Below are 11758 nucleotides of genomic sequence, written 5' to 3'. Positions count from 1 at the left end.
TTTAATTTAGACCTCCTTTTCCTCACCTTGAAGTGCGGGAAGAAGAGTCATTAGGGTCCCCAGAGCCCTTCCCAATACTGACTCTCCAGAGCAGAAGACCCCTGCTCAGGTAAAGGTTCACTCAAATCCCTCCGGCTGAGATTCATCCTCCGCGGGGCCCGCAATAAGGACGCGTCCCCTTTAAGGCGCCAGCTCGCCGGCGGCGGCGGCCGGAAGTGTTGAAGCTCGGCCTGGCGGCGGCGGTGGCAGTAGCGGCCGTGGCGGCCTCTGCGCATGCTCCGTCGCCCGCCCGCCCTGGCCGCTCGCCGCCCGCCCGCCCGACGGAGACGGTGAGGAGGGGGAGGGGTGGGCGCGCGGGCGCGGGCGCGGGGTGGGGTGGGGGCGGGGGGGCGGGCGCGGGGGCCGCGCGGCGGCCGGCGAGGGCGGGCGGGCGCGCAGGGGGCGGGGGGCTGCTGCCTCCGCGGGCGCCTCCCCACGCCCTGTGCGTGCCGCCGCCGCCGCCGGGGAGCGAGCGGACGTCGCGGCGCCGCGGGGGGGTGGGGGGACGCTGCCGCTGGGTCCGCCCGAGCAGCCGGGCCGCCCCCAGCGCGGCCGGCCGCGCCGCCCGGGCTCGGCCCCTGGCCGAGGGCGGCGGGCGCCGGCGAGCGGGGCGCTGGGGGGCCCAGCGCCCCCGAACCCAGGGCCCCGGAAGTCCTAGGCTGAGGGGCCCAGAGGGGCCGGAGCGACTCCGGACTTAGAGGCCCGGACGCCCAGGACCCCGGCGAGGGGTCTGGGGATCCCGGGGTATCCCTAGAGGCGGGGCCCGGGGAGCAGCAGGCCCTCGGATACAGAGCTTGGGAGGGGCCTGGGTCGCGCCTGCGGGGGGGGGGGGGAGGGGGGGGGGGGGGGGGGGGGGGGTACGGAAGGTGAAGGAAGCTTGCACGCCCGCCCGGGAGGAGATCCTCAGAAGCTTGGCGGGGGAGCAAGAGCGGAGAGTGGGTTCTGCTGGGGGAAGGAGGCCCGAGTTTCACCCGAGGGGCGCGTTAGAGGCTTCGGCCTTTCAGTCCCGGGGAAAAAGAGGCAGGTGCTGTTCCGAAGGCGTGGTGACTGGGTGGGTAGTGTGAGCAGAGGACGTGGAGGAAGAGCTCCAGGGGAAAGTGAACAGGCCCCTGCCTTCCCGATGAGGGGGCGGTAGGAAGATGCCTCAGAGCCTCCTCCAGCAGGAATGGGAAGGGTCCAAACCTGTGAGGGAACGAGAGCTTCTGAGGTATATAGGTAGAGAACACGGAATAATCTGGTACGTCAGGGGGGTGGGAAAACCCGTGTTTTGGAGGAACGGAGAGAAGATAATTGAGGGGAAGAAAAGACCTTTCTACTTTCAGAAATGACAGGGGTCATGGCCAGCTGTCTCCTAATTGAGGGGCAGGAACGAAGAGCGCAGAATCTACCTGAGAGTCCTGGAGAGGGATCCACCAGACCAGGCTGACTTGACCTAGGGAGCGGGGGAAGGCCTCCACGGAACAGGCGGAGGTCTGAATTCTCTTCAGATGAGAGAAATCTCAAAAGTACTTCCTACCAGACACAGAAGGGGCCTTGTTTGGTGTCTATTTATAGGAGAACCAATAACTGGGTTTCCCTCAACCTGGAGGATTAGGGAAAGGGAGGATCAGATCATTCTAGAACTACAGAGGGATTCTTCTCCCTTGCCTCTAGTAATGTTACCAAAGTGCTTTTGGAGGACCTTTACGTTAAGTGTTTGGACTGCCTTCCCTAACTCGTAAGCCTTTTATCAATTGTGGATACTTAGTAAATGGTGACTTGATGACTTTTTTCATTAGTCATCAATAAGTCAACCACTTATTCATATTTACCCCAACAAACATATTAAATAGCTAATTTGTACTCAAATTCCTTGGGTTAGCTTGGGCCCTAAATTGGTCTAGTCCTAAGCAGAAGTCCCCTAGGGTCTAGTGTGAGGACTCTTCAAAGAACCCTTTTATCCCATCGCTTTTCCAAACACCTCTATGGTCGACTTCAATATGTGACCTATCCCAAACTTCATTTGCTTTGGCCATGTCCCTCACAGCGGTCCTGTGTAGGCTTCTTGTCGGCTCTGGTACATTTGATAGCACCCCGGATCACCCACTGAATGCATGAGAAGGAATAAAGAAGGAAAAAAATGAAGGAGTTTTGGCTTCAAGTTATAATGAAGTTTTAACTTTATTATATTTATTATTATATATTATAATGGGAACTTCTTAATAGACTACACAATCTACAAAAATTATAATACAGAATGGAATAAATATAATTTGGGGTTAGAATGTTTCAGGGTATCTGCTATTTCTTTCACCTTTTCAACTATCAACTCTGATGTCCCTGTGATCATGTGACACTTGTGATTTTGCCACGTTTTAAGCATTAGTTTTCAGGGGTGCCTGGCTGGCTTAGTCGATGGTGCATGGGACTCTTAGTCTCGAGGTCATGAGTTTGAGTCCTGTGTCGGGTATAGAGATTACTTTAAAAAAAAAAAGAAAGAAACATTCGTTTTCGGAACACAAAAAATGAATTTAATCCAAAGTAGGTCAGATGTCATTTGTTTAGTTTTCCAGTAGTTTATGTGAATAGTCCTGTGCTGACTTTTGATCAAGGTATCTTTTTTGTCTCTGAAAAGAACTACAAAATAATTCTTTTCACATAGATTTGACAGCTTTCCTTTATGTGTATTTCCCTACAATTACAGTGTTGTGTGATTACACAATGAATACTCTAAGGCCCCTTCCATGAAATACCCAAAGGAGCAGCTCAGTCATCTTGCCTCAGGAGTTTTTGTTGCTATAAACAAGAGCTACTTTTCAGTTTACTCACCTCAAAGAGATGACCTTTCAGTTAGCCAGGGTAGTCTGTAGAGCTGGTTTCAGGTTACTTGTTAGGAATGTAGTATTTAGGGTAATAAGATATATTCAACCTAAACTTGCTTCTCTAAAGAATGTAAGAATTGCCATGTTGGATCAGACCTGTGTCTCTTACTGACACTGAAAGACATATTGTGGATGATTATAATTACCTTCTCGGATAAACTCAGAAGGTTAGAGGACATTCCTCTTGGGTTCTAAGGAGCGGGAGGGCTAAGAAGTAAAATAGGAGTTCCTATTGAGGAAAGTGTTAATCAACTAGTTAGTCAACCACTTAGCGTGTTGTAGAGAGGACTGAACCTTAGGGTAGAAGGTTAAAACTAGAAGCATCCTTCTAATTCTCATCTAACCCATTAATATACTTAAGCTAGTTAAACTTTTTTTTAAACATTTTTTTTAATGTTTTATTTATTTCTAGGAGAGAGAGAGACAGTGTGAGCAGGGGAGGGTCAGAGAGAGAGGGAGTCACAGACTGAAACATGCTCCAGGCTCTGAGCTGGCAGTCAGCACAGAGCCCGACGTGGGGCTCGAACCCACGAACCGCGAGATCCTGACCTAAGCGAAAGTCGGACGCCTAACCGACTAAGCCACCTAGGCGCCCCTAGTTAAACATTTTTAAACCACTGTTTTTGGAATAATAATTCCATGTTTGTTACATGCCGAAGTATTACATCTTTTAAATTCGTTAAATGTGTACTAGTAACAGAATAGTGCTTGAATAAGTGTCCAACAAGTGTTAGCTGTGACTATTCAAGCTACGTTTTATTTATTTATTTATTTTGAGAGAGGGAGGAGCAGAAGAAGAGGGAGAATCTTAAGAAAGCTTAGCGGTGATGCAAATCAAGGTCCAAGCTCCGGTGTGGGGCTTGATCTCAAGATCCTGGGATCATGACCTGAGCCGAAATCGAGAGTTGGATGCTCAACTGTCTGAACTACCCGGGCACTCCCAAGCTACAATTTAATGGTGCAAAATTTGAAAATACCTATTGGCTCAATTATTCTAGGATTTGATACCATTTGTTATGCTTCGTCATATCCCTTTCATGTCTTTTTCTAGACTCTCAGGTCCTAACTGTTTGGTTCTACTGTTGGCAGCCCGCTGAACCAGTCCATTGATTCCATTTTTTATCCCTATTATAAACTTTTAAATTACAGAAGTTCAGATAGTGTACTGTAATATCTTACAATTTTTTTCTTTAGTATATGACAACGTCATGCATCTCTTTCCTTTGTTTAGTTCCTAAAGAGCAGGTACTCTCCCTTTTCAGATCCAAGGTAGGCAGACAGTTTTGTAAATAGTAGTCTGATATTTGAAAACTGATTATTGTACTCCTGTGTCATGGGTACTGAGCTAAGCGTAGGGAAGCCATTGAAAAAGAAAGATGATCCTTGCTCTCCCAGGATATAGTCTGGTGGGGAGAGACTGACAAAATGGGATGATGGTTATGACAGGGATGCTGCAGGTACTAAGAACACAAGTTCACATCTAGTCAAGGAAGTCACAGGCCTCCCTAACGAAGTGATGTTATTTGTTTGTTTAAAGTAAACTAAGTAAACTCTGTGCACAGTGTGGGGCTTGAACTCATGATCCTGGCATTAGGAGTCTCTTGCTCTAGCAACTGAGCCAGCTGGATGCCTCAGGAAGTGATGTTTTAAATAAGTTATAAAAGTTTAGCAGTGACTAGCCAAAAAGGAAGGAAAAGAGAATTCTAGGTAGAAGAAACAAGCATGAAGGCTCAGGTGAAATATGGCATATTTGAGAAATTGAAAAAACGAATGCAGCCACCTGGGTGGCTCAGTTGGTTGAACGTCCGACTTCGCCTCAGGTCATGTCAGTTTGTGAGTTCAAGCCCTGCATCCGGCTCTGTGTTGGCTGACAGCTCAGAGCCTGGAGCCTGCTTCGGATTCTGTCTCTCTCTTTCTCTCTCTCTCTCTCTCTCTGCCCCTCCCCTGCTTGCACTCTGTCTCTCAAAAATAAACATTAAAAAAAAAAAATTCAATGATGGGAGCCCACAATGTGAGAGGAAGAACTATGAGAAATGAGGCTAGCAGTGTAGACAGGACAGATTTGGAGGATTCCCATAAGCACTGTTAAGATTCCTGCACTTTAATAGCAAAGGGAATCCTCTGAAGGATTCTGAAATGGGGAAATGGCCTGTGGCCTTTAGTATGATCACTTTGTCTGCTCTGTAGATCATGGAGTGGAGAGCAAGACCAGAGATAAGGATACTGATGAGAAGCAGCTGGAAAAATTCAAGTCGTAGGGTGGTGGCTCAGAATATGGTGGCAGCACAGATGGAGAATGGGGGATGGTTAAAAGAGAAACATAGATGATAGAATGGATAGGATTCGGTGGTTGATTAGATTTAGAAAGAGAAGAATGAAAAATAACTCCTTAGTTTCTGGCTTGAGAAAATGGGTGGAGGATAGTGCCACTTAAGGAGGAGGGAAACAGGAGCAGGTTTGTGAGAGAACATGAGTTCAGTTGAAGGTGCTTACGAGATAAATTTTAAGAGGCTTTTGGGTACAGGTGGTAGAGAATTGAGGAACAAAGTTTGAATGTGAGAATCACAAAAGGCAGAAGCCTAAGTCTGATATGAGCAATTTTAACTAGATCAAATACAAACCAAACTGGGGGCGCCTGGGTGGCTTAGTTGGTTAAGCATCTGACTTTCGCTTAGGTCATGATCTCGCGGATCGTGGGTTCGAGCCCCGCGTCGGGCTCTGTGCTGACTGCCAGCTCAGAGCCTGGAGCCTGTTTCAGTCTGTGACTCCCTCTCTCTCTGACCCTCCCCTGCTCATGCTGTCTCTCTCTCTCTCTCCTAGAAATTTAAAAAAAAAACAAAAAAAAAACAAAAAAAACCCAAACTAGATTGAACCAACGTGTCAGTGCCATGACGATCAGGGCTGTGGAGACCAGCTTTTTAGAGAAGTGGTGCCTGCCCTCATGGAGAGTACAGTGTAGTTATGGAGATAGAGGTCTGGTCAGTTAACTGCAATACAGAGCACAGTGTGGTAACCACTAGAGGAAAGCTACACGTAAAGTGTGGGGGGACTGTAGGAAATTAAATGGTTTGGCAGGGGCTTTGTGGAGGAGTGGACTTTGAACTGGGCCTTGAAGGGAAACGGAAGTGAAGAAGAGAGTTTGGGCTTAAGGAATAACAAAGGTCTAAAAACCTGAAGGTACATATTGTCTGTTCAGAATATAGGCAGAGGCCGGGATGGCTGGCACTTAAGATTCTCAGGGAATTACAGTTACAGATAAAACTGGGAAAATATTTTGGGGCCAAATGAGGGAGACTTTGAGTGCTGTGCTTAAGTATGCATAGAATAGGCAAACCAGTGCTGTGGCAGAGCCATGATGTGGATTCAGTTGTCTGACTACCAGTCCCACATTCAAGTGTGCACCCACCATGTCCCTAGGGGCACGTGAAAGTAAACACCATGCTCTTACCTGTACTCTCTTTAGTGGCTCCTTTCTTTGCAACTGTGAGGACTAACTGTTGCAGAATATCCTGGGCCCTCTGAGTTTGCATTAAAATTGGGATGATGCTGGGGTGCCTGGGTGGCTCGGTTGGTTCAGCATCCGTCCCTCGATTTTTGGCTCAGGCCACGATCAGCACAGGTCACGATCTCACAGTTTGTGAGATCGAGCTCCATGTGACACTGACGGCGAAGAGCCTGCTTAAGATTCTCTCTTCCTCTCTACCCCTCCCCACTTTCTCTCTCTTGAAACTAAATGAACTTAAAAAAAATTGGGACTACGCTTTGAGTTATGTTAGAGTCGAGGAGCACATGGTGCTAGACACTGGTTTCCCCAACAAGTCTGCACGGGAGATGTCAGGCAAGTTTATCTCTGCATTCAGTCTGAGGCAAAGAGGTAGTAAGAAACTCCTAGAGGTCATACAGTCGGATTCAGTATTTATTAAACAACTGCACAATGCAAATCATTTTTCTTCCCGTACGGTTCAGTTAGCGGATACTTATAAAGTACTCACAAAGGACAGAGCACTTGGTGAAGTGTAATGCCAGGTTGCAAAGAAAAAAGATGATTCCTACTTTCTAGGAGTTTACCGATTGGGATGGAACTCGTGGTGTGCTCTAAATCAGTGCTCCAGGAAAAAAAAAAAAAAAAAAAAAAAAAAACCACCCCGATTTGTAGTGCTTGCCAATTTCTGTGGTGTATGTACTCCCGGCATCACTGATTGCAAGCCACCAACTTGATGTCACTAAACTCGGAGGTGGGAAGAGATGTGCACAGTTGGTTCTCGGGAGCAGGCTCCAGCCCAGCACTGGGTGAATCACATACTAAGAAAACCTAAATCAGCAAGTGAGTACTAGAGCATGTCTGGAAAGATCAGAGCCCGTCAGCCCCTTCTCACCTTTTCAGAGGACCGTGATCTCAGAGTTGGTAGTCACAATTATCCTGGTGTTCTTTTCCTAGAGTTGCTGTCTTTTCAACCCAGACAAAGTCACTGATGCTTCTTGTTTCTGACAACAGCCCAGCTATCTGACTTCATGTGAAAGATGGCTAATGCAGAAGTAAGTGTTCCAGTGGGGGATGTGGTTGTGGTTCCCACTGAAGGAAATGAAGGGGAGAACCCTGAAGACACTAAAACCCAAGTGATCTTGCAGTTACAGCCTGTGCAGCAAGGGTAAGTAATTAGAGATTTGGATATTCTGAAAAATGTGGGAGGCTTCAAGAGTGGGAAAGTTTTAGCTCTCTGGTTGCTTAGCACAATGGAACATTTAGCATCAATCTCTCGGCACATCTTTATAAAATATTGTGTGCTGTATTTGTTAGCTTAATACTTCTTACAACAGTAAACTGTGTCCTTGCCTCTCTCCCTCTTTTCCACTGTAAGCTCCTCTGAGGGTAAGTTACATGGCTCCCTCTTCTTATTTGTCCACACTGGGTAGCCCAGAGACTTGGTACATGTTTACCGAAAGACAGTGTAGTTATAGAGTCAGAGGCGATTAGGCAAGGCAACTACAAAACTTTTCCTACCAGAAGGGATCTGGACCCTAAAGGATGGGCAAATTAATCAAGCTTAGTTTATCAAATAATATGTATCGACCACCTACTATTATACTATATATTACAAAGTATTGGAAGAAATATAGCACACGGTTCCCACCATCATGGAACTTGCAGTCTTAGTTGTACAAACCAAAAATACATATATGTAAATAAGGAGGTCACTTACATGGCAAATCTAAGAAGTGCTGAGTGTCATGGTTAGGAAGTAGCTTGAATTCATCACTATGAATTTGGAAGAAGAGAGAAGATTTTTTAAATGGTCTTGAAGGTTAAATAAGAATTAAATCTACAGAGAGAAGGGAAAGATATTTATTTTATCTTGAGGAATGTATAAAAGATTCTTCATAGGATTAGAAATGTTCTTGGGGGGGGCGCCTGGGTGGCTCTGCCAGTTCGGAGCCTGGAGCCTGTTTCAGTCTGTGACTCCCTCTCTCTCTGACCCTCCCCTGCTCACGCTGTCTCTCTCTCTCTCCTAGAAATAAACTAAAAAAAAAAAAAAAAAAAGAAATGTTCTTGGGGTTCCTACCTGGCTCAGTCAGTGGCGTGTGCAACGCTTGATCTTGGGGTTGTAAGTTCAAGCCCAATGTTGGGCATAGAGATTACTTAAAAAAGAAAAAAATATGTTCTTGGGCAAACACATAATCCAAACCCAATCTACTAAGTAATGTACTTTATCTTAAACACTTCTGGAGAGGGGCACCTGAATGGCTTAGTCGGTTAAGCGTCCGACTTTCGCTTAGGTCATGATCTCGCGGTTCGTGGGTTTGAGCCCCGCGTCGGGCTCTGTGCTGACTGCCAGCTCAGAGCCTGGAGCCTGTTTCAGTCTGTGTCTCCCTCTCTCTCTGACCCTCCCCTGCTCACGCTGTCTCTCTCTCTCCTAGAAATAAATAAAAAATTTAAAAAAAAAAAAAAAACAAAAACAAAAAACACTTCTGGAGAAAGACAGTTAACCTCGCTTGGTAACCTAAAAAACTTTTTAGTATAAGAAATTTCATCGGGTACCTGGGTGACTCAGTTAGTTAAGTGTCCGGCTTAGGCTCAGGTCATGGTCTCAAGGTTAATGAATTCCAGTCATGCATCTGCTATCAGCAAAGAGCCTGCTTTAGATCCTCTGCTTACCTCTCTTTCTGCCCCTCCCCCACTAGCGCACCCTCTTTCTCCCTCTCGCTCTTTCTCTCTCAAAAATAAATATTTAGGGGCGCCTGGGTGGCTCAGTCAGTTGAGCCTCCAACTTCAGCTCAGGTCATGATCTCGTAGTTCATGGGTTTGAGCCCCGCTTTGGCCTCTATGCTGACAGCCCAGAGCTTGGAGCCTGTCTTCGGATTCTGTATCTCCTTCCCTCTCTGCTGCTCCCCTGTGCATGCTCTGTCTCTTTCTGTCTCTCCAAAATAAATAAAAGTTAAAAAAAAAATTAAAAAAATAAAAATAAACATTTAAATATGTGTGTGTATGTGTATGTATATAGACACACACACACACACACACATATATATATATATATATATATATAAAACCATAGTTTGCTGACATCTCTGAATATTGAAGGAAATATTCTAAGAGCTGTAAGGGAAAGTTGATATAAATTACTGACAAGGGCACCTGGCTGGCTTAGTAAGTGGAGCATGTGACTCTTGATCTCAGGATTGTGAGTCCAAGCCCCACTTTGGGGGTAGAGTTTACTTAAAAAAAATAAAATCTTTAGGGGCGCCTGGGTGGCTTAGTCGGTTAAGCGTCTGACTTTCGCCTAAGTCATGATCTCGCGGTTCGCGGGTTCGAGCCCCGCGTCGGGCTCTGTGCTGACTGCCAGCTCAGAGCCTGAAGCCTGTTTCAGTCTGTGACTCCCTCTCTCTCTGACCCTCCCCTGCTCATGCTGTCTCTCTCTGTCTCCTAGAAATAAATAAAAAACATTTAAAAAAAATTTTAAAAAAATAAAATAAAATAAAATCTTTAAAGAATAATAGTAAGTACTGACATGTAATAGATAAAGTGATTAAAATTTTTATTGGCACCACGCATGCCTATTCAAATTCACTTGTTTGGGATTTCATTTGTTACATACACACACATACCTGTAGTTGTTACCCTTTGAGGAAGGGGAACATGGGGAAGAGTTAAAGCATAGATTCTTTCATGCATGGCAGCTTTATTTTCTCCTGGAGTCATTGTTTCTTCTGGCTTTCCTAAAGTGCTCCACTTGTCACTTTCCTGTCCCTTCTGGAGACAGAAGACACTTCTCAACTGCTTAGAGAGTTAATTATTTTAAAGATTAGTTCCACTTATTTTGTGCGTCTGTATGTCTTTTTATTTTCCAAATGAGATTGCCTTTTCGGGAAACTTCTCATTGCTTAATTAGGTTATAGGCATCTTTGTGCCACATATGGAATTTACTATCACGCTAGTGAACACATTTTCAGGTTCTGCATTTTGAAATGCTTGCCAATCAATGTTGAATTGATTTCTCTAGCTGTATATATATTTTTAATTTTTTTGTTTGTTTTATTTATTTTTGAGTCAGAGAGAGACACGAGTGGGGGAGGGGCAGAGAGAGAGGGAGACACAGAATCTGAAACAAGCCCCAGGCTCTGAGCCGTCAGCACAAAACTTGATGCGGGGCTCAGCACAGAACTCGGTGCAGGGCTTGAACCCACGAGCCATGAGATTGTGACCTGAGCCGAAGTCGGATGCTCAACTCACTGAGCCATCCAGGTACCCCTCTAGTTATATTTTTAAATTAATTTATTTTTAAGTAATCTCTGAGCCCAATGTGGGACTTGAACTCACAACCCCAAGATTGAGAGAGGCTCATTCTTCTGATTGAGCTAACCAGGGGCCCTGTATTTTTTAATTATCTGGATATTTTGTTGCATTTTAGCAGAGAACAAAGGCATTGATGCTAATGGTAAGAAGTACGGTGTCAGATACAGTCTTCCACTTATGGAATGAATAAATCACATCAGTAAAAGGCACTGCATTAAGGAACATAGTCAGTGATATTGTAAGAGGGATATATAGGGCCAGATGGAAGCTACCCTGGTGGCAAACATAGCATAATGTATAAATTTGTCAAATCCATTTTATTGGGCACAGTGAAACTAATGTAATATTATATGTTAACTATGCTAAGAAAAAAGTATAGGTCTCATGAATTTAACACCATTGAGACAAAGATGGAAATCATAAGGTCTTTAGCCTCAGTCATGCTTAACCTGATTAACAGCAAGTTCAAGCATGAGGGAAAGAAGCACTCAAAGGACATATATGAATTGCTGGGAATAGATTGGAAAAGATATCAAAAGGCAAAAAAATAGAGATTTTCTATAAATTTTTTAAATGTTTTTTAAAATTTTTTTATTTATTTGAGCAGGGGAGGGTCAGCAAGAGAGGGAGACACAGAATCTGAAACAGTCTACAGGCTCTGAGCTGGCTGTCAGCACAGAGCCCGACGCGGAGCTTGAACCCACGAGCCATGAGATCATGACCTGAGCCGAAGTCAGACGCTTAACCGACTGAGCCACCCAGGGACCCGTCTATAAATGTTTTTTAATGTTTATATTTGAGAATGAGAGAGAGACAGACCGCAAGCTGGGGAAGGGTAGAAAAGGAGACACAGAATCTGAAGCAGGCTCCGAGCTGTCAGCACAGAGCCTGACGTGAGGCTCAAACTTTCGAACTGCAAGATCGTGACCTGAGCCAAAGTTGGTCACCTAAATGACTGAGCTACCCAGGTGCACCTCTATAAATATTTTTGGATTTCAATATATAGAACTCCTCCTGTATGTCTTTTTTAACTTTTACATATATGATATTTTTCACTGGTACTTTT

General features: G+C 45.3%; 1 protein-coding gene across 7 annotated transcripts in view; it reads left to right on the top strand.

Moving 5' to 3' along the window:
• The first annotated feature begins 246 nt into the window (after positions 1-246).
• The window catches only part of GMEB1 (glucocorticoid modulatory element binding protein 1), a 36866-nt gene continuing 25354 nt past the window's right edge, over positions 247-11758 (top strand). The window contains exons 1-3 of one of the 7 annotated variants that reach the window (XM_039230170.1): positions 943-1276; positions 1362-1509; positions 7396-7549. In XM_039230170.1, coding sequence (XP_039086101.1) covers positions 7422-7549 — 128 coding nt within the window. In that variant the 5' untranslated portion in view covers positions 943-1276; positions 1362-1509; positions 7396-7421. Of the gene's footprint in view, positions 330-942; positions 1510-6608; positions 7550-11758 lie in introns of those variants that run through there. The other 6 variants (XM_039230148.1, XM_039230155.1, XM_039230142.1 and 3 more) reach the window with 6 other exon arrangements.

The sequence above is a fragment of the Hyaena hyaena genome, unplaced genomic scaffold (assembly GCF_003009895.1).
Source record: "Hyaena hyaena isolate Hyena2069 unplaced genomic scaffold, ASM300989v1 scaffold_3, whole genome shotgun sequence".
Taxonomy (NCBI): domain Eukaryota; kingdom Metazoa; phylum Chordata; class Mammalia; order Carnivora; family Hyaenidae; genus Hyaena; species Hyaena hyaena.
Note: the sequence above shows the minus strand (reverse complement) of the source record. Positions and strands in the feature narration are given on the sequence as shown.